Raw genomic sequence first — 18,846 nt, 5'->3', positions numbered from 1 at the left:
CCCTGGGGCACTCCTTTTTTCATAGCTGTCATGCTTCTATGCTATGAAATAGCTGATTTTTTTTTATAGTTTTTGGCTTGCCAGTTAATTTATTACTATCTCCACCACACCCTGTAGTACTCTCCAGCTCACCTGCTGGCTACAAACAGCTTTCTTTCCACTGCTGACAAGCATATTTTTCAAATGTTTTTAACCTTTCTGCTGGTTTGAATCTGTGTATCTGAATATAATCTTTGGAAAGCTGTTTCTTCAGAACATATCATTGTATCAATACTAAAAATAAAAATGAATACATTAAAGCAACGGAGTATATCAGAGAATGATTCAGAAGAGAGAGAGAAAAAAAGAAAAGGCCAGAGAGGAAGAAAAGGGTGAAGAAGAGAGGGGGATTAAAAGTAGAAAAGAAAATGTAAGAGGGAGAGGGATTTAGACTATTGTAAAGTTCAATTCTTTTTAAAAAATTATATGCTTCCCCACCTCTCTTCTCCCCCCCCCCCCCCGCCTTTACTTGTCTCTCTGTAAGAGTCTATTAAGGAAACGGTCTCAGTGGCTGACTTGGCAGGGAATCAGTCAACATGTTGTAGCAATTTTTTTCAAATTTGTCTCTGGATTTGAAATGCTTGCGTGAGGACCCATTCTCTTTAAATTTGTACAAAGGAAGATGAAGCCTGTTGAAACAGGTTGGTTTTAGGCACTAACATAATCTGGCCCTTGCTACCTCTAATATAAGAAGACAACCTCTGAGGAGTTCCTGCTGTGGTGCAGTGGGTTAAGAATCTGACTAAAGTGGCTCCAGTCCCTGTGGAGGTGCAGGTTCAATCCCTGGTCCAATTTGGTGGGTTGAAGGATCTGGAGTTGCCATAGCTATAGCATAGGTCAGTCAGAGCTGTTGCTCAGGTTCAATCCCTGGCCTGGGAATTTCCATATGCCATGGGTGTGGCCATAAAAAAAGAAAAAGAAGAAGAAGACAACCTCCAAAAGCCAATTTGAGAAATAATGCCCATTCCATAAATCCATTTTTGCAGGCTTCTAGTTTTCCACCTGATTATTTTTATCTGAAGATTACAGAACAAATATGAAACAATACTTAAAATCTATAGAAAATTTGCCTGACATTAGTTTCACTTTCCACAATAAGCAACATTCCTTTGGAATCAAAGCAGTTTCATAGCAAGAGCCCCTGAAGGAGAAAAAGGGCCTTTTTTAACTTCAGGGAAAGTAAGATGAAGCCAAAACTTATTAAGACTTAAACGAAGGGGGAAGAGGAGCTTGTATCACGAATCTAGGACCCATGAGACTCAGGCTACCTCCTGTAAGAATTCTCCTAGTTTGTGTAATTCAGAAATAAACTTCGCTTTTATTAAAAAGTCAAATATTCCATAGGTAAAATTCTTTCCATTTACTTTGATTCTTTAGAAAACAAGGGACTAGGTTTGTTGTAGTCTTCTGAGATACCAACTTCAGATATTAACCTATTGAGAAAATTGAGCGAATTTGGAAAGAATAGAGAAGAAAAATACATTAAACAAGAAGACAGGACTCAAAGATTTTTCAGTAATGAGTAATAAGTTTTTCAGTAATTTTTCAGTAATGAGGCTTACAGTCTCATACCTCATTTTCCACCCTCCAAAACAGAAGAAAAACATGCTACACATCCCTAGTCTCACAGATTACTGTCTGGTGGTATCACAGGGTGATAGTAAGTTATCTGAGTTGCCAAATAACTTATAGCTAGACACCACTTTTATCAGCTAGCACCTTTCTTGCTACAACATGGAAATATTTCAATCACAACCACCAATGTAGACTTGGACATGCCACATTGCATCTTGCCTGTGTGTATGTATTAATAATAGAAAAAATAGTATAACTCCTCTGTGTTCTGAGGGAATGCCATAATCAATCTGAGTTTATCTTTGTGAGCCATCACACTGCAACAAAAGTTAGCAGGCAATGGGTGACACATTTGGAAACTTAAAAATGAAACAAAACCTTTAATATGTTCTGAGAACAATTGGAGAAAAGAAAATTGCCAAGGATTATAATATATATTGCTGACATCACCACAATTTTATTTCTCCTGCTAAATTTTTCTTCTATTCATCAAAGAATAGATTAATTACAAGAAGTATCTTGATCTCAGGACTTTTTTCTAAGAGCATCTGCATTGTTTTTTATACCTTTAAAGAAGCTGAGAATCAAGGATAAATCTTAATTTCCTCATTTAATTCATAGATGCATCCAAACTCTTGGCCAATCATATGTTAACCATGGAATTTATTACAATAGCAATTAAATGAGTATGGATGAAATGATATAAATCCATGCCCATTACAAGAAATTAACTTAAAAATAACAAATATCAAAGTTTACAACTTAATGATAGTTCACCGATAACATAGCTTCCCTATATGAAGAAGAACACGTTAAAAAAATCTCAATCTCCTACCTTAGAAATCTATACATAGAACTTCCATATGACCCTGCAATCCCACTCTTGGGCATCTATCCGGACAAAGCTCTACTTAAAAGAGACACATGCACCCGCATGTTCATTGCAGCACTATTCACAATAGCCAGGACATGGAAACAATCCAAATGTCCATCGACAGAGGATTGGATTCGGAAGATGTGGTATATATACACGATGGAATACTACTCAGCCATAAAAAAGGATGACATCATGCCATTTGCAGCAACATGGATGGAACTAGAGAATCTCATCCTGAGTGAAATGAGCCAGAAAGACAAAGACAAATACCATATGACATCACTTATAACTGGAATCTAATATCCAGCACAAATGAACATCTCCTCAGAAAAGAAAATTAATCATGGACTTGGAGAAGAGACTTGTGGTTGCCTGATGGGAGGGGGAGGGAGTGGGAGGGATCGGGAGCTTGGGCTTATCAGTCACAACGTAGAATAGATTTACAAGGAGATCCCGCTGAATAGCATTGAGAACTATGTCTAGATACTCATGTTGCAACAGAAGAAATGGTGGGGGAAAAACTGTAATTGTAATGTATACATGTAAGGATAACCAGACCCCCTTGCTGTACAGTGGGAAAATAAAATTTAATAAAAATAAAAAAAAAAAAAAAAAAAAAAAAAAAAAAAAAAAAAAAAAAAAAAAAAAAAAAAAAAAAAAAAAAAAAAAATCTCAATCTCCTTAAAAATAGGTTTGTTTATATAGGTGAACATATATATTTTCTTCTTGGAACTCAATACTCTTATTTAAAAATGAGAATACTAATCTGAAGAACCTCAGAAATCCTTTGATTTCAAGTAGATAGATTTACTTAATCAAATATTCCAGTAATCATGGTTACATGACTCTGCTTTAAATATTTGAGAAGAGCCGAAAATGGCTAGCTTCACGAGATGTTAATAACCCATACATAAAAATCAGATTTTATACACACAAAGCTAGACTTCATGTCCCAAACACTTAGATCATGCTGACAAGAGTATAAAATATCAAATATCCAAATTTTATTCTGAATTCATCTCCACTAATTTCTAGGTGGGAAAGCTTGGAAAGTTAATTAACTTTTTTAATTTCTAGTTTTGTTTTTTCTTTGAACAAAATATAGATATCTACATATCTTAGAGCTGTTATGAAAAGTAATATGTAATATATATTATTATTAATATATAATATATATTTACATATCTAGATCTGTTATGAAATTAATATATAATATATAATTAATATATAACTTAGAGCTGTTATATATTAATATATATCTTAGAGCTGTTATTATTAATATATCTTAATATATAATATATAGTAATATGTATCAGAGCTGTTATGAAAATACATATTTTTCTATTAATAAAATATAGATATCTATATATCTTAGAGCTGTTATGAAAATATATGTATATTCATATATACATATACATATATTTATATGTAAATATAGATATCAGCAAATATATGGTGCTCAATAAAAGCTAACTGAAACAAAAGAATTATAAAGAACTTAGGTAGCAATTGTACACCAGCAAATTAGGCAATCTAGAAGAAATGAACAAATTCCTTAAAACACACAAATCACCTAAACTGACTCTAGGAGAAATAAATAATACAAACAAAATAATAATAAGGAAAGAGACTAAATCAGTAATCAAACACCTCCTAATAAAGAAAAGGCCTCAACCAGATGGCTTCAGCAGTAAATTCTACTGAGTATTTAAGCAAAAGTAACACTAATACTTCCAAAATCTTCAACAAACTGAACAAAAGGAAACACTTCCAAACTATGAGGTAATGAGGCCAACATTACCTTGATACTGAAGCCAGATAAAGACATCACAGGAAAAGAATATTATAGACCAATATCCTTTATGAATATTAAAATCCTCAACAAAATATTAGCATATTGAAGCCAAAAGCATACCAAAAGGATTATTGACAAAGTAGGATTTATCCCAGTATTGCAAGAGTGGTTCAACATTAAAAAATCAATGTAATACATAACATTAATAGAACAATGGAGAAAAAACCCACATAATCATCTCAACTATACAGATAAAAACATTTGACAAAATACAACATCTTTTCATGATAAAAATTCTCAGAAAACTAGGAATAGAGGGAGGGTTCATCAACATAATAAAGAGCATTTATGAAAAATCCAGTTAACATCACACTCAGTGGTAAAAGACTGGACACTTTTCCCCTAAGATCAGGGATAATTATGACCACTTTCACTGCTTATACAGCATTGCACTGGAAGTTCTAGATAGCACTTTCAGACAGAACAAACAAACAAACAAATGAGGGATAACCTCACACCAATCACAAGAGACATCATCAAACAGTCTACAAACAATAAGTACTGGAAAGGGTATGGAGAAAAGGGACCCTCCTACACTCTTGGTGCAGCCACTATGGAGGTATGGAGATTCCTTAAAAAACTAAATATATAACTATTATACGATCCATCAGTCCCACTCCTGGGAATACATCTGGAGAAAACCACAATTTGAAAAGATAGATGCACCCCACTGTCATTGTAGCACTATCTACAATAGCCAAGACATGAAAACAACCTAAATATATATCTTCTTTAATGGATATAAAAAGATGTTTTATACACACACACACACACACACACACACATACACACACACACACACACATACACACAATGGAATATTACTCAGCCATAAAGAGAATGAAATAATGTCATTTGCAACAACTGGATGGACCTAGAGATTATCATACTAAGTGAAGTAAGTCAGACAAAGACAAATACATGAGATAACTAATATGTGCAATCTAATAAAAATGATACGAAAGAACTTATTCACAAAACAGAAACAAACTCAAAGATTTCAAAAACCAAACTTATGTTTACTAAAGGGGAAACACTGGGGGGGAGGGACAAAACGGGAGCCTGGGATTGACATATACACACTGCTATATATAGAATGAATGAGTAACAAGGACCTACTGTATAGCACAGGGAAATGTACTCAATACCCTATAGTGACCTATATGGGAAAATAATCTGAAAATGAATGGGTATATGTTTATGTTTAACTGATTCATTTTTCTGTACACCTGAAAGTAACACAACATTGTAAGTCAACTATATTCCAATAATTTTTTTAAAAAAATAAACAAATGAATAAAAGTCATCCAAATTAGTAAAAATAGGTAAAACTATGTCTATTGGCATATGAAGTGATCCTATGTATAGAAAATCCTAAATAATCCATAAGAATACTACTAGACTTAATTTAAACATTCAGCAAAGTTTCAAGGTATAAAATTAACACCTAAAAATCAATAGTGTTTTTATATACCAGCAATGAACAATCTAAAAGGAGATTAAGAAAGCAATTCTATTTATGATAGCATTTGAAAGAATGAAAAGTTAGGAATAAACTTAAAGAGGCAAAAGACTATTACACTGAAAACTATAAAACATTTCTGAAAGAAATTTTTAAAGATATAAATAAATAGAAAGGCATCCATGTTCATGGACTTAACCCTGTTAAGATCAACAAAGCAATCTACAGATTCAGTGAAATCTCTAACAAAATTCTAACAATCTTTTTTACAAAAATGGAAGTCAACCTTCAAATATATATGGAATTTCATGAAGGCCTGATAGACAAAACAATTTTGAAAAAAAAAATAAAGTTGGAAGACTCATACTTCCTGACTTTAAAATTTGCTACAAAGCTAGAGTAATTAAAACAGTATGATCCAGGGATAAGAACAGATATGTAGACTAGTGAAACAGAATAGAGAGAACCCATAAATAAACCCTTATGAGTATAGTTAATTGTTTTTTGATAAAGGAACCAAGACCATTCAATGTGGAAAAGACATCAAATAGTGCTGAAAAAAAATGGATATCCACATGCAAAAGAATGAGGTTGCACCCTTACTTTACACAATATGTAAAAATTGACTGGAATGTATCAAAGATCCAAACTTAAGTACCAAAACTAAAAACTCTTAGAAGAAAACATAGGAGTAAATCTACAGATTTGGCAATGATTTCATGGATATAATGGTAAAAGCAATTCTCAATGGTGAAAAGCTGAAAAAAATCCCACTAAGATTAGGATCAAGACAAGGATGTCCACCCTTGCCACTACTATTCAACATAGTTTTGAAAGTCCTAGCCATGGCATTTAGAGAAGAAAAAGAAATAAAAGGAATCCAAATTGGAGAGGGACAAGTAAAACTATCACTGTTTGCAGATGACATTATACTATACCTAGAAAATCCTAAAGACAAGAAAACTGTTAGAGCTCATCAATGAATTTGGTAAAGTTGCAAGATACAAAATTAATACAAAGAAATCAACTGCATTTCTATATAATAACAATGAAAGATCAGAAAGAGAAATTAGGGAAACAATCCCATTTATCATCACATCAAAAAATAAAAAATAAAAAACAAAACAAAACCCTAGGAATAAACCTATCCAAAGAGACAAAAGACCTGTACTCTGAAAACTATAAGACTGATGAAAGAAATCAAAGATGACACAAACAGATGGAAAGATATATCACACTCTTGGATTGAAAGAATCAATATTGTCAAAATGATGATACTACCCAAGGCAATCTCAGATTCAATGCAATCCCTATCAAATTACCAATGACATTTTTCAAAGAACCAGAACAAAATATTTTAAACTTTATTTGGAAGCACAAAAGACCCAGAATAGCCAAAGACATGCTGAGAAAGAAAAATGAAGCTGGAAGAATCAGGCTCCCTGACTTAAGACTACACTACAAAGCTACAGTCATCAAAACCATATGGAACTAGCATAAAGATAGAAATATAGATCAGTGGAACAGAATAGAAAGCCCAGAATTCAACCCATGCACCTATGGTCAACCAACCTTTGACAAAGGAGGCAAGAATATACAATGGAAAAAAGACAGTCCCTTCAATAAGTGGTTCTGGGAAAACTGGAGAGCTACATGTAAAAGAATGAAATTAGAACACTGCCTAACACCATATATAAAACTAAACTCAAAATGGCTTAAAGACATAAATATTAGCCCAGATACTATAAAACTCTTAGAGGAATACATAGGCCAAACACTGTCTGACATAAGCCACAGCAATATCTTCTCAGATCCACCTCCAAGAGTAATGACAATAAAAACACACATAAACAAATGGAATCTAATTAAACTTGAAAGTTTCTGCACACCAAAGGAAAGCCTAAACAACCCACAGAATGGGTGAAAATATCTGCAAATGAAGCAACTGACAGGGATTAATCTCCAAAATATATAAACACCTCCTGCAGCTCAATACCAAATAAACAAACAAACAAACAACCCCATCAAAAAAATGGGCAGAAGACCTAAGCAGACAATTCTCCAAAGAAGACATATATATGGCCAAAAAACACATGAAAGGATGTTCAGCATCACTAATTATCAGAGAAATGCAAATCAAAACCACTATGAGGTACCACCTTACACCAGTCAGAATGGCCATTATCCAAAAGTCTACAAACAATAAGTGTTGGAGAGGGTGTGGAGAAAAGGGAACTCTCTTACACTGTTGGTGGGAATGTAAGTTGGTACAACCACCATGGAAAACAGCATGGAAATTACTCGGAAAACTAAAAATAGAATTACCATTTGACCCAGCAATCCCATTCCTGGGCATCTATCCAGAGAAAACCATGACTCAAAAAGACACATGTACTCCAGTGTTCACTGCAGCACTATACACAATAGCCAAGACATGGAAGTAACCTAAATGTCCATTGACAGAGAAGTGGATAAAGAAGATGCTGTACATATACACAATGGAATACTACTCAGCCATAAAAAGAATGAAATAATAGCATTTGCAGCAACATGGATGGACCTAGAAATTATCATGCTAAGCGAAGTTAGACAGTGAGAAACACACATCATATGCTATCACTTATATGTGGAATCTAAAAAAAGAATACAATGAACTTCTTTACAGAACAGATACTGACTCACAGACATTGAAAAACTTATGATTACCAAAGAAGACAGGTTGGGGAGCAGGGGGAGGGATAGGCTGGGGGTTTGGGATGGAAATGCTGTAAAACTGGGTTGTGATGATCATCCTACAACTATAAATATAATAAAATTCATTGAGTTAAAAAACAGTAAAAGTACAGGCAACAAAAGAAAAAATAGATAAATCAGCCTTTGTTAAAATTAAAAGCTTTTGTGCATCAAAAGATACTATCAAGTAAGTGAAAAGACAATCTATAAAATGAATGAAAACATTTGTAACTTGTAAATCTAATAAAGGACTAATATTTAGAATATGTAAAAACTCCTGAAACTCAATAAAGATAAAACAAACAACCCAACTCAAAAAAGGCAAAGTATTTTAAATAGACATATTTCAAAGGAAGATACACAAATTTCTAAGAAACACATGAAAATATACTCAAAATCATTAATCATTAGGGAAATGAGAACCAAAACCACAATGCGATATCACTTCACATCTACTAGGATGGCTATAATTCTTTTTTTATAAATTGTAAAAGAATAAGTATTGGTGAGGATGTAAAGAAACTGGAACACTCTTGCATTTCTGGTTGGAATGCAAAAGCTGTAGCCCCTGTGGAAAAGTTTGTGGCTTCTCAAAAGTTTAAACATAGAACTACCATATGACTCCATAATTCCACTCCTACATATATGTGTAAAAGAACTGAAAGCAGGGGCACAAACAAATATTGTACATCCATGTTGACAGCAGCATTATTCACAATAGCCAAAAGGGGAAAACATCCCAAGTGACCATCAACAGATAAGTGGATAAACAAACAAATACATAGACACAGATATTATTCAGCCATAAAAAAGAATGAACTGAATATTATTATTCAATGGGATATTATTCAGCCATAAAAAAGAACAGACTTTTGATATGCGCTGTGATATGGATGGACCTTGGAAATATTATGCTTAGTGAAATAAGCCAGACATAGAAGGAAAAATGCTGTATGATTCCATTTATGTGAAGTACCTAGAATAGGCAAATTTATAGAGAAAGATAGTACAATAGAGGTTACTAGGGGTTAAGGGTTGGAGGATAAGGAGAGCTATTATTGCTTAATGGCCACAGAATTTTTGTTGGAGATGGTTAAAAGTCTGGGGTATAGACTTTTACACAAAATTGCAAATATATTAATACCACTGAGTTGTACATTGACAAATGGTTAAAATAATAAATATTACATTATGTACATTTTACCACAATCTATTTTCTTAAAGAGGCATTAGATACACTTGTAAAATTGATTTTCATCATCAGGCAAAGAGGCAATATATTTCAGATTTTAAAGGCTCAGTTTTTGGAGCCTCAGTCAACTTTAACAGTGAATATCACCCCAAGGTGGTCCTTACTTTCTGGAAATCAGGACAATTATTCAATCACCTGGAGGCATAAACACTATGGAATTGTTTCAGGTTATGGAAAGGTGAAAAAAAGAGCAAAAAAGAGGCATTTATTTGTAATTTATAAGAACAAAGCAGCACTTGCTCTTCTTATTATTATAAAGTTATGCCACTATTTCAAGGCTTTTATAGGTGACAAAGTTACTTTTCTAAAAATTTAGTCACGGTTTCACATGTATTTCAAGTGAAATGATCATAGCTCAATTTTCCTTGTCCAGATTCCAGTTTAACCAGTATTCTCCTCCCCCAACTCATGTTAATGACAAGAACACTGCACAGATACATATGATTTTAATCCCCCCCACCTTTTTTTGTGTTTTTAGGGCTGCACCTATGGCATATGGAGGTTCCCAGGCTAGGGGGTTGAATTGGAGCTGTAGCCACTGGCCTACACCACAGCCACAGCAATGACTGATCCGAGCCACGTCTTCAACCTACACCACGACTCACGGCAATGCTGGATCCTTAACCCACTGAGTGAGGCCAGGGATCCAACCTGCACCCTCATGGATACTAGCCAGATCCGTTAACCACTGAGCCATGACGGGAACTTCTTAATCCCTTTTAAGTGTAATTTTTTATTACAATAAAACTTGCAATAGCCAAAGTGTTTTACAATTTAGAGTTCTGGTTAATTAAATTCTCTGACATAATTTAGGGGTCACTAGTCTTGCTTGTGATTAAAAATTTTCCTACATGTCCATATCCATTGTCCTTCCCTATCCAACAGGTTTTAGCCAATATAATCAAGTATAACTGCTACCCCAGGACACTATGCTGCACAGATGGTGTTCAGTGGAGGTAGCTCACTACTCTGCACACTCTTGCCCCATCTCTAGATTCTTCTTAGTTACATGCTGCAATCTCATTGATACTGCGTGAGAAGAATTTTCATAAAATGGTCCAAATTCATTGACTGTATAGCACTATCTTCCCCCATGAAAAACAGTTTTATTATCTTAAAAAAATTTAAATAACATGTCAACTATGTTGATGTCTATGTCTAGTAGAACATGAAGCCCATAACCTAATCTGAAGTATGGACAATTTTACATTTAAAAACATGGAAATAAAATAGAAAATTTCCACATATAGTTCATTTAAAAGGTTTCCAAGACAGTATAGGGATGACAACTCAGATTGAGGATGAACCAGGAAGCATAATTTATGCAAACATCCCAAAGGAAGTCAAGATAAAGAAAGTTCAAAACTACTTATAGAGATCACAACTTATAGTGACAGAGATCACTGCAATGACAGAAAGATATTCTCTGATGAAATATAATTATGTCCTTGATATGGATACTAATTTTACAGAATATAATTTCTCTAAAAATTCTGCTCTAGAAAAATAAATTTTTAACAATTTGAATAACACAATTTTCTTTCACTCAGGTATCCAAAAACCCTTAGTAATAATAGGTTTGACTGAGTTATATCTAAGGAATTTTTAAAGTCAATCCTTAAATTAACCAATCCTTTAATATCTCTATTCCTTGAATCATTTGAGCTTTGACACAGCCATCTTACCTTTCCTCACCAAAAAAAAGGGAGTTCTCTACCAAATGCGTAAGATCAATTGATGGCTAAAAGCAATTAAAATAGATGTTAAAACCCACGAGGTTTGTTTTTATGCTATTTAGTAAGTTTCCTTACAGAGAATTTTAGTAAAGTGACTTATACTTCATTATTGCTTAAACATATTAAAATACCTTTATTCACTTTCTAAACCCATACGCAAAGAAACTGCTGCATGCAGATTTGTTGCACTCAGATTGTGTGGTTAATATAATCAGGTTAATATGTTAAAAAAGAACTTGACACAGAAATTATTAATGAGTAGAACAAGGTCACTACTTCTGAGCTGAGGTCACTTACAAAGAATGCACAAATGAAATTAAGGTTGACTTTTATTTACTTGACTATCTTCTTACACTGGATTCCTTTGGCAACATATCTTTAAACATTTAAAACCCTGTTTACAAGGATGCTCTGAAAGAAGCTTCAAACCATTATGCCCCTAATTGAATTCCCCAGGAGTCCAGTAAACTCAGAGGAATAAAGAAAAATCATAACACTTGCTCAGTCATCTCAAAACATATTTCACTGCAAGGTTATGTGACTTGTATTTTGAGGTTCAAAGATGAATAAGAAAAGACAACTAAATGCTTCATTATTTAAACTAAAATCAAAAAGAACTTTACCTATTAATAAGCTAATTAAATCAGTACAGTTTTAACTTTCCTTTCAAGAGAAATAAGACAACAAACAATAACAGCATTTTCTACTGTATGTGACCACTCTCCTAGAGTATAAAAGTGCTCAGGCGGAGAAGAGTATTTTTAACCAAAGACAATTATTCACAGCAAAGATATGAGAGAGAGCTGACAAAAATCTGTAGTCCCGAGGGAAAGGAGCATTTCATCTGTGAATTCAGAACAAACTCTAGTGGAAGAAGTGAAAGTAAAAGTTTCTAGGAATCAATTAGTTTATTAACATGCCCCCTTCACTATTCTAATTTTACCTTAAAATAAGTTTTTATGATCTTTTTATTCATAGTTCCTTCACATGCGTCTATGTTTGTTGTGACTACTGAGCATAACATGTGGGTCTGAGCCTTCCCAAAAGAATGTTAAATCCCTTTCTACTTACCTGGTTTGTATGTTATTCCAGGGGGGAAGAGGAATCCCTGTTGGGCAGCAGCAGCTGCTGCCAGGGTCCGCTGGTCATGTGGAAAAATTGGGATCATGAGCGGAGGCATGTGACCCTGAACCTGCTAAACAGAAGAGAGCCTATGATCAGACAGAGCAAATGTATGCCAAGAAGTATTTGTTTTTTCACTCCTGGTGGGTGTGCTAGTACCCAAACAGCCACCCACTTCTAACCTCACTCCAAATCTGCTTCCTGAGAAAATTCAGGCAAAATTCACCAAATCCCTTTCAGATTCTATTAGTAAACCAAGGACATAACCTCATGATGAATTTGCCTCACCCCTGTTTCCACTGAATTATAGTTAATGGTTTACTTGTATCTTGACTTTTTTTTTCCCTCTTTCTTTTTCTTTCTTTCTTTTTTCTGTAACAAAGAACTAGAAGAAATAAGTTTGCTTCTGTCACTGTGCAGTGTTGAAAGGTTTTGCCCTTTCACCTGCTTTGCATTCTGTGCTTTATTTTGAAAAGCGTATTTAGTATCTTTGGTCAGAAAGTAATGTCTAATTGTTATATATTCCAAAAGCTGTAGCTCCCCAGTTTAGGTATCTTATTTCAAAGCCTTGCTACATTATGTTAAACATATAGCTCTTCAGATTTAAGGCTACTACATCTTGGCTCCCAATTAAACTAATATTCTTTGCCGTACACACCTCGATGTAACATATAAATTGCTTGTCTGGCTAAGCAGTTTTACAGCTTTATGCACTACCATGTAACTCAGTAATTATGGAGTTGTATTCAGAGAACATTTCATAATAAATTCTACTATATCAAATTTCATTTGACCTCAATAAATGTATCAAAGAGCACAAAAATGCAAAATAGAAAATGTTCACTCTATATCAGCATTTGTATTCCACATAAAAGAAAATAAGAACTATGACAGAATCATGCCTGTGAAAATCACATTTTAATTTCCTAGCTCCCTCCTTTATTCTATGTGTGCTGCCCTGATTCCAGAAAAGCATCATAGGACAGTTTTGTACTGGCTTCTGAGGCATGCTTTTATCAATTAAACTTTGGGACTTTTGTTACTTAAATATCAAAACTAGGGTGTACTAACAGAAATGATCTTTAAGTTCAAATTGGGTCTCTGGCCTCCTTACTAGTATAAAAGAGCTGCATTATATCCTGTTTAAGATACAAACCTTTACCAGTCATTCTTCCAACCCCAAACCCTTCCCCTGTTTAAATTTCTAAATCTTCTCTTTAGGCAAAATTCCGTATACTGGCTGATGACCCTGTTTAAATAGCACCAACTTGCCTTGTCCTGTCCCTGTTCCTTCCACAGCCAGGGACACAGCGCAAAAACGCTCCTGTGTAGGTCTAGGTGGTTTCATTTACCAACAGTTTCTCTCTAGGGAAAGCCCTAAGATGTGGGTTAATAAAGGGCAAGCAAAAAATAAACACTTTACAGTATTTTTCTGAATTCATTTCTCAGGAAAATCAACTTATAATAAAAAGGTCTTTGTGCAATTACTACCTTGCCAGTGGGGCGTGAAAGAAACTAGCTTTGGGCAACTATTTCTTCCATTTTAGCTGAGGTAAGCCCAAGTTTTGAACATTAGAGTACAAACTTAGCCTGCTTAAATTGGAGCTGATCCCCTAGTGCCCAGGTCTTGCCTTTAAGCCCGAAAAAGCACTAGCTTTGCTGTTCAACTCCAGCTTGTTGTGACCTGATGCAAATCTGAGATGTCAAAGATAAGGGCACCGTTCTATGACAGAAAATAAAACATAGAGTTTTTTGTAGGTGATGATTGTTCATCACAAGAATATACCAAAGGAAATCACTTCAGTATTTCTAGAAATACAGTCCTAGCATGTACCCAGAACATAGCACAGTTGCTTCATATTCTAAAGAAAGGAAACAAGAAAATAAGGAGTCTAGGTATCAACTTTATTTTTTCCTTCTTTCATTTTACAACCATTTATTGAGTTGTTATTAATATGTGTTATGGATCTTGAGAAGTAGCTGAAAAAATGGGGGCTATTTTACTTGGGAAAGAGAAGACATATGGCTATGCTCAAACATTTGAAAGCATGATGTATGGAAGAGGGACCAGATTAAGCCTGAGCAGTTACAAAGGGCAGAACTAGGCCCCCAAAAAAGAGATTTTTAGGGAAACTGAATGCAAAGAAGACTTTTCTAATAATGAGTTATTCAAAAGTCCCTGTGATTAGAGAGATCGTGTGTGCCACTTCCCTAGATAGAGATGGCCAAGGAAAGACTGTATATTCATACGTTAGAGATACTTGAAAGGATATGCATAACCATAAAACTCTGATTAGATAATGACCTATAGAGTCTTTTTCAACTATAACTCCAAGTTCGTTTAAAAGTCAACATTAGGAAGATAATGTCATATAGTCATTCCTTTGCATTCAACACTTATTTATTCAGAATTTACTATGCCTGCAAAGGCTTTGTTGTCAAATGAATCCGAACTTAAATCTACATCCTGCCATTTCCTTGGCTGTATCATCTTGAACAGTTACTTAACCTTTCCAAATCTATATCATCATGTAAAAACCAAAGCTAATGACACTACATGGTTGTTGTGAGGATTAAATAGACAAGAAAAGTAACACTTGTGGCACAATGACTGGGCTATAATAGGCACTCAGTAAATGTTAGATCCTTGTTTTTTTCTTATATAGTTTGCATATTCAGTACTAGAAAATTATCAAATTACTGATAAAACAAGAAACAGTGAATCTTAACCTATCATTCTACTTCAAAAAGAAAACATGAGCCAACTAAATTATTCAGTTTTGCAGGCAGAGGCTTGTTTGTTCTTAGCAGACATCATGCCTCACAGAGCACTATCCCACCCCAAATATCTAGAAAACCAAGAAAAAGAAGATGGGATTGTAAGGCTCATTTGAAGATGTAATTTGGGATCTTTACTGAAATTCACAAAACAGAATTTTAAAATGGAAACATAATTTTATTTTTACATAGGTGCCCAAGCTCTTCAGATCATGGCACAACATAAGGGTATCAATGGAAATTAGGTATCAGACTTTAATTACTGAATCTTGGTACCCGAGGATATTTCCTTTGTAACCAGCCATGTATATGAGATAACTAAGTAAACCACCTAAGGTCGTTTTTAATGCTGTAGGGCTGTAGGTGTTTCAAATTAACATAAACTATAAGAATTTAGGCAAGTTCCTTTCTGTATATCATCCTCTTCAAGGTAAGAAATTTTAGAATGTTTCAATGCTAACTATAGCTAAGAGGCAGTTTCAATAGATTGGGGGACAAAGTAAATAAAGAGGGGGAAGAAGGCATTGTGAAAGCAACGATAAAGACGAATCATAGAGTCAAAATGGAGCTTGGAGTTTATCTAACCTAGTAGTTCTTTAAGTGTGGCACCTGACCTGAGACCTTTCAAAAGGCAAATTATCAGACTCTATCCAAGACCTATGAATCAGAAACTCTGAAGGCTGAGTCCATCAAAAGTTAGGCTAAAAGTTAATCCAGAGCAGTGATTCTCAAACTGTAGTGGGCTTCCAAATCAACCAAAGAGCTTGGTGAAAACAGAAACTGCTTAACTCTACCCTCAGAGTTTCCAAATCAGTAGATCAGAGGTGGAAACCTGAGAGTGTACTTTTTTAATGAGTTCCCAGGAAAAGCTAGTTACCTCTGGGACCATTCTTTGAGAATCACTAATCCAATTCAAACCTCACAATTTATACCTAGGAAAACAGGTAGCTAGAGAAGGTGAAAGATACATGCCTAAGGTCACACTGCCTATGTCAGAGCTTTAGAATACAGAACTGCTAATCATCCTGTCACATGGGTATCAGTGATAGAAAAGAGAAAAATCATGTGTGTGTACCCTTTGGATAGAGAAAATCTGGAGGGCTACAACTGAAAAAAAAAACCTATAAATATAAATAATTTATATATTATATACATAATATAATAAATATATTATATGTGTGTGTGTGTGTGTGTATAGTGTGTGTGTGTGTGTGTGTGTGTGTGTGTGTGTGTGTATGCAGGGCCGCAGGGGCAGCACATAGAAGTTCCCAGGTTAGGGGGGGAATCGTAGCTGCAGCTGACGACCACAGCCATAGCAATGTGATATCTAACCTACACTACAGCTCACGGCAACGCCGGATACTTAACCCGAGGCCAGCAATCGAACCAACATCCTCATGGATACTAGACCGGTTCATTACCACTGAGCCACAATGGGAGCTCCCTGAAAATATTTTTATATTTCACAGTTGTGTCTCTGGAGGTGACTGGGAGTATGGATATTATGCCGCTCAGTTTTAGTCTTTTCCTTCTCTCTAATATTGTACCCTCGAATCTAATTCCAATTAATTCATTAGCAATGATCATTTAGCTTCAAATGATAAAATTGCTCTTATTTGAAGTGAAATAATGATGTGAAAATTCAAAACGCCCTTCATTAAAGACAAGTTGAAATATCTAGCAGCCAGTTAGAAAGAATACAGGCTGAGAGATGATGAAAAGCTCATCTTTTAGCTCTAGTTATATAAGTCATCATCATTGTCATCATCACAGCAGCTAGTATTTTCCAGTACTCCCTGTAACTCGAGCACTGGGAAGGTGACCTACATGCTCTATCTCATTTAATCCTCAAAACTTTATGAGATACCTACTGTTATTATCCTCATTTATTCAATGATAAAAACAAAACCATGAGAGGTTAGGTATCTTGGTTAATTAAAAAGTGGTGGAGCTAAGATTCAAGGCCAGGTATGTCAGGATCAAAGTCTGTACTTTTAAGTACCAGATTATATTACTCATAAAGTCATCTTTTTTTTTGTTAAACAGACCTAAATGAGGTAAGGAATATAATTCTTTGTGATAACAATTTGTTGAATGTTTTATAAATATAATTGTAAATTTACATTCTGTTATAATAAATAATACAGAAAGATCTCATGGATCCTTTATTCAGTTTCTCCCAGTGGTAAGATGTTGAAAAACTATAATACAATGACACAACAGAACACTGACATTGATTCAATACAGCAATCTTATTCAGATTTCACAGTGGGATACCATTTTAAAGAAATTATCTGTCTTAAAAACTAGGAAGGGAAAAGAAGGTCTATGAAGACTCCCGATTACCATCTTGCACACAGAGCTCACCCGTATGACCCGATGCAAATAATGTGAGTAGAAGTCATGAATTAAAGCAACAATTTCCCCTTTCATATCTTTCTTTTTTTTTTTTTTTTAACTTACCAGAACATTATTGGTTGAAAGAGGAACAAAAAAAATAGAACGTAAGGGCGAGGTAGTAGGGAATGATGAGAAAAGAGGGCTTGGGGCCACACAAGAATCACATAAGCATCCAAAATATTTTCCTTCTATGGAAGTTGTGAATTTAGTTTGCTGTACTGTGTGTCAGTGCTTAGGGCAGATAAAGAATTTTGAAGATACAGAGGAGCCCCACCCTGCTCTGAAGAATGTAAGCCTGACGATCCTCTTCCTTCCCATCATCCTATTTTCCCATTTGGTGACATGCCAGGAAAGGCAGTTACATTGTAAACGGCAAACATCCAAAAATATTTTACTAAAGAATAAGAAATAATAGAATTCCCTTCACTCCATCAAAGAGTGACCAGTCTCCACATGTCTTTCTCAAGAAGTTATCAAAATTTCAAATAGCATCTTTTTTTTTTTCTTGAAAGTGTAGTTTTCCCTTAGCACAAATTCAGAGATACTTTAATTATCCCATAGGTAGAGGTAAAACTGATTTTGTTAATAGAGAGAGTAAAATAATGTGGTCAAAAAACAATCTCTGAGTATGAAACTGCATTTATTTCTACTGCTCTGGAAGTCAGCACTAACTGGCTAGGTATGTAACTTGAATGACTAACAGGAAACCAGGATCTCCTTCACAGGAGAAGCCTAGTCAGTGCATCAAGAAAGAAACAAACTGTATCCCCCAAAGCACAACTGTCCATTAATTCTAAGCTTCCACAATCCCAGACCAAAGTATTTCCCTTTTGTAGAGGGTGGGGAACACATTCTTGATCAAATAGGCTATATGCCCAGAAATTTTAATTGCTAGCGTGTTCCTCACATCTTTCAGACAATCAAGACAGCAGCAGATGCATGTGAAACACTTAGGTTCTGTCTCTTTCTATTCGTAAACAGCATTGTTGCTTCAACACTTATGCCCTTTGTTTTCTC

At 34.7% G+C, this 18,846-nt stretch overlaps 1 protein-coding gene across 50 annotated transcripts in view; it reads right to left on the bottom strand.

Annotated features, from left to right (window-relative positions):
- Positions 1 to 18,846, bottom strand: part of SOX6 (SRY-box transcription factor 6) — a 614,027-nt gene that overhangs the window by 121,926 nt on the left and 473,255 nt on the right. For 26 of the 50 annotated variants that reach the window (XM_021085349.2, XM_085011894.1, XM_085011903.1 and 23 more), the window contains one exon: positions 12,601 to 12,721. In XM_021085349.2, coding sequence (XP_020941008.1) covers positions 12,601 to 12,721 — 121 coding nt within the window. Of the gene's footprint in view, positions 1 to 12,600; positions 12,725 to 18,846 lie in introns of all 50 variants that reach the window. The other 24 variants (XM_021085331.2, XM_085011890.1, XM_085011902.1 and 21 more) reach the window with 1 other exon arrangement.

Source organism: Sus scrofa, chromosome 2, assembly GCF_054392235.1.
Source record: "Sus scrofa isolate SSC_HxYL_T2T_F1_AM1 chromosome 2, Sscrofa_HxYL_maternal_Yorkshire_Landrace_v2.0, whole genome shotgun sequence".
Classification (NCBI taxonomy): Eukaryota; Metazoa; Chordata; class Mammalia; order Artiodactyla; family Suidae; genus Sus; species Sus scrofa.
This window is presented reverse-complemented; position numbering and strand designations above follow the sequence as displayed.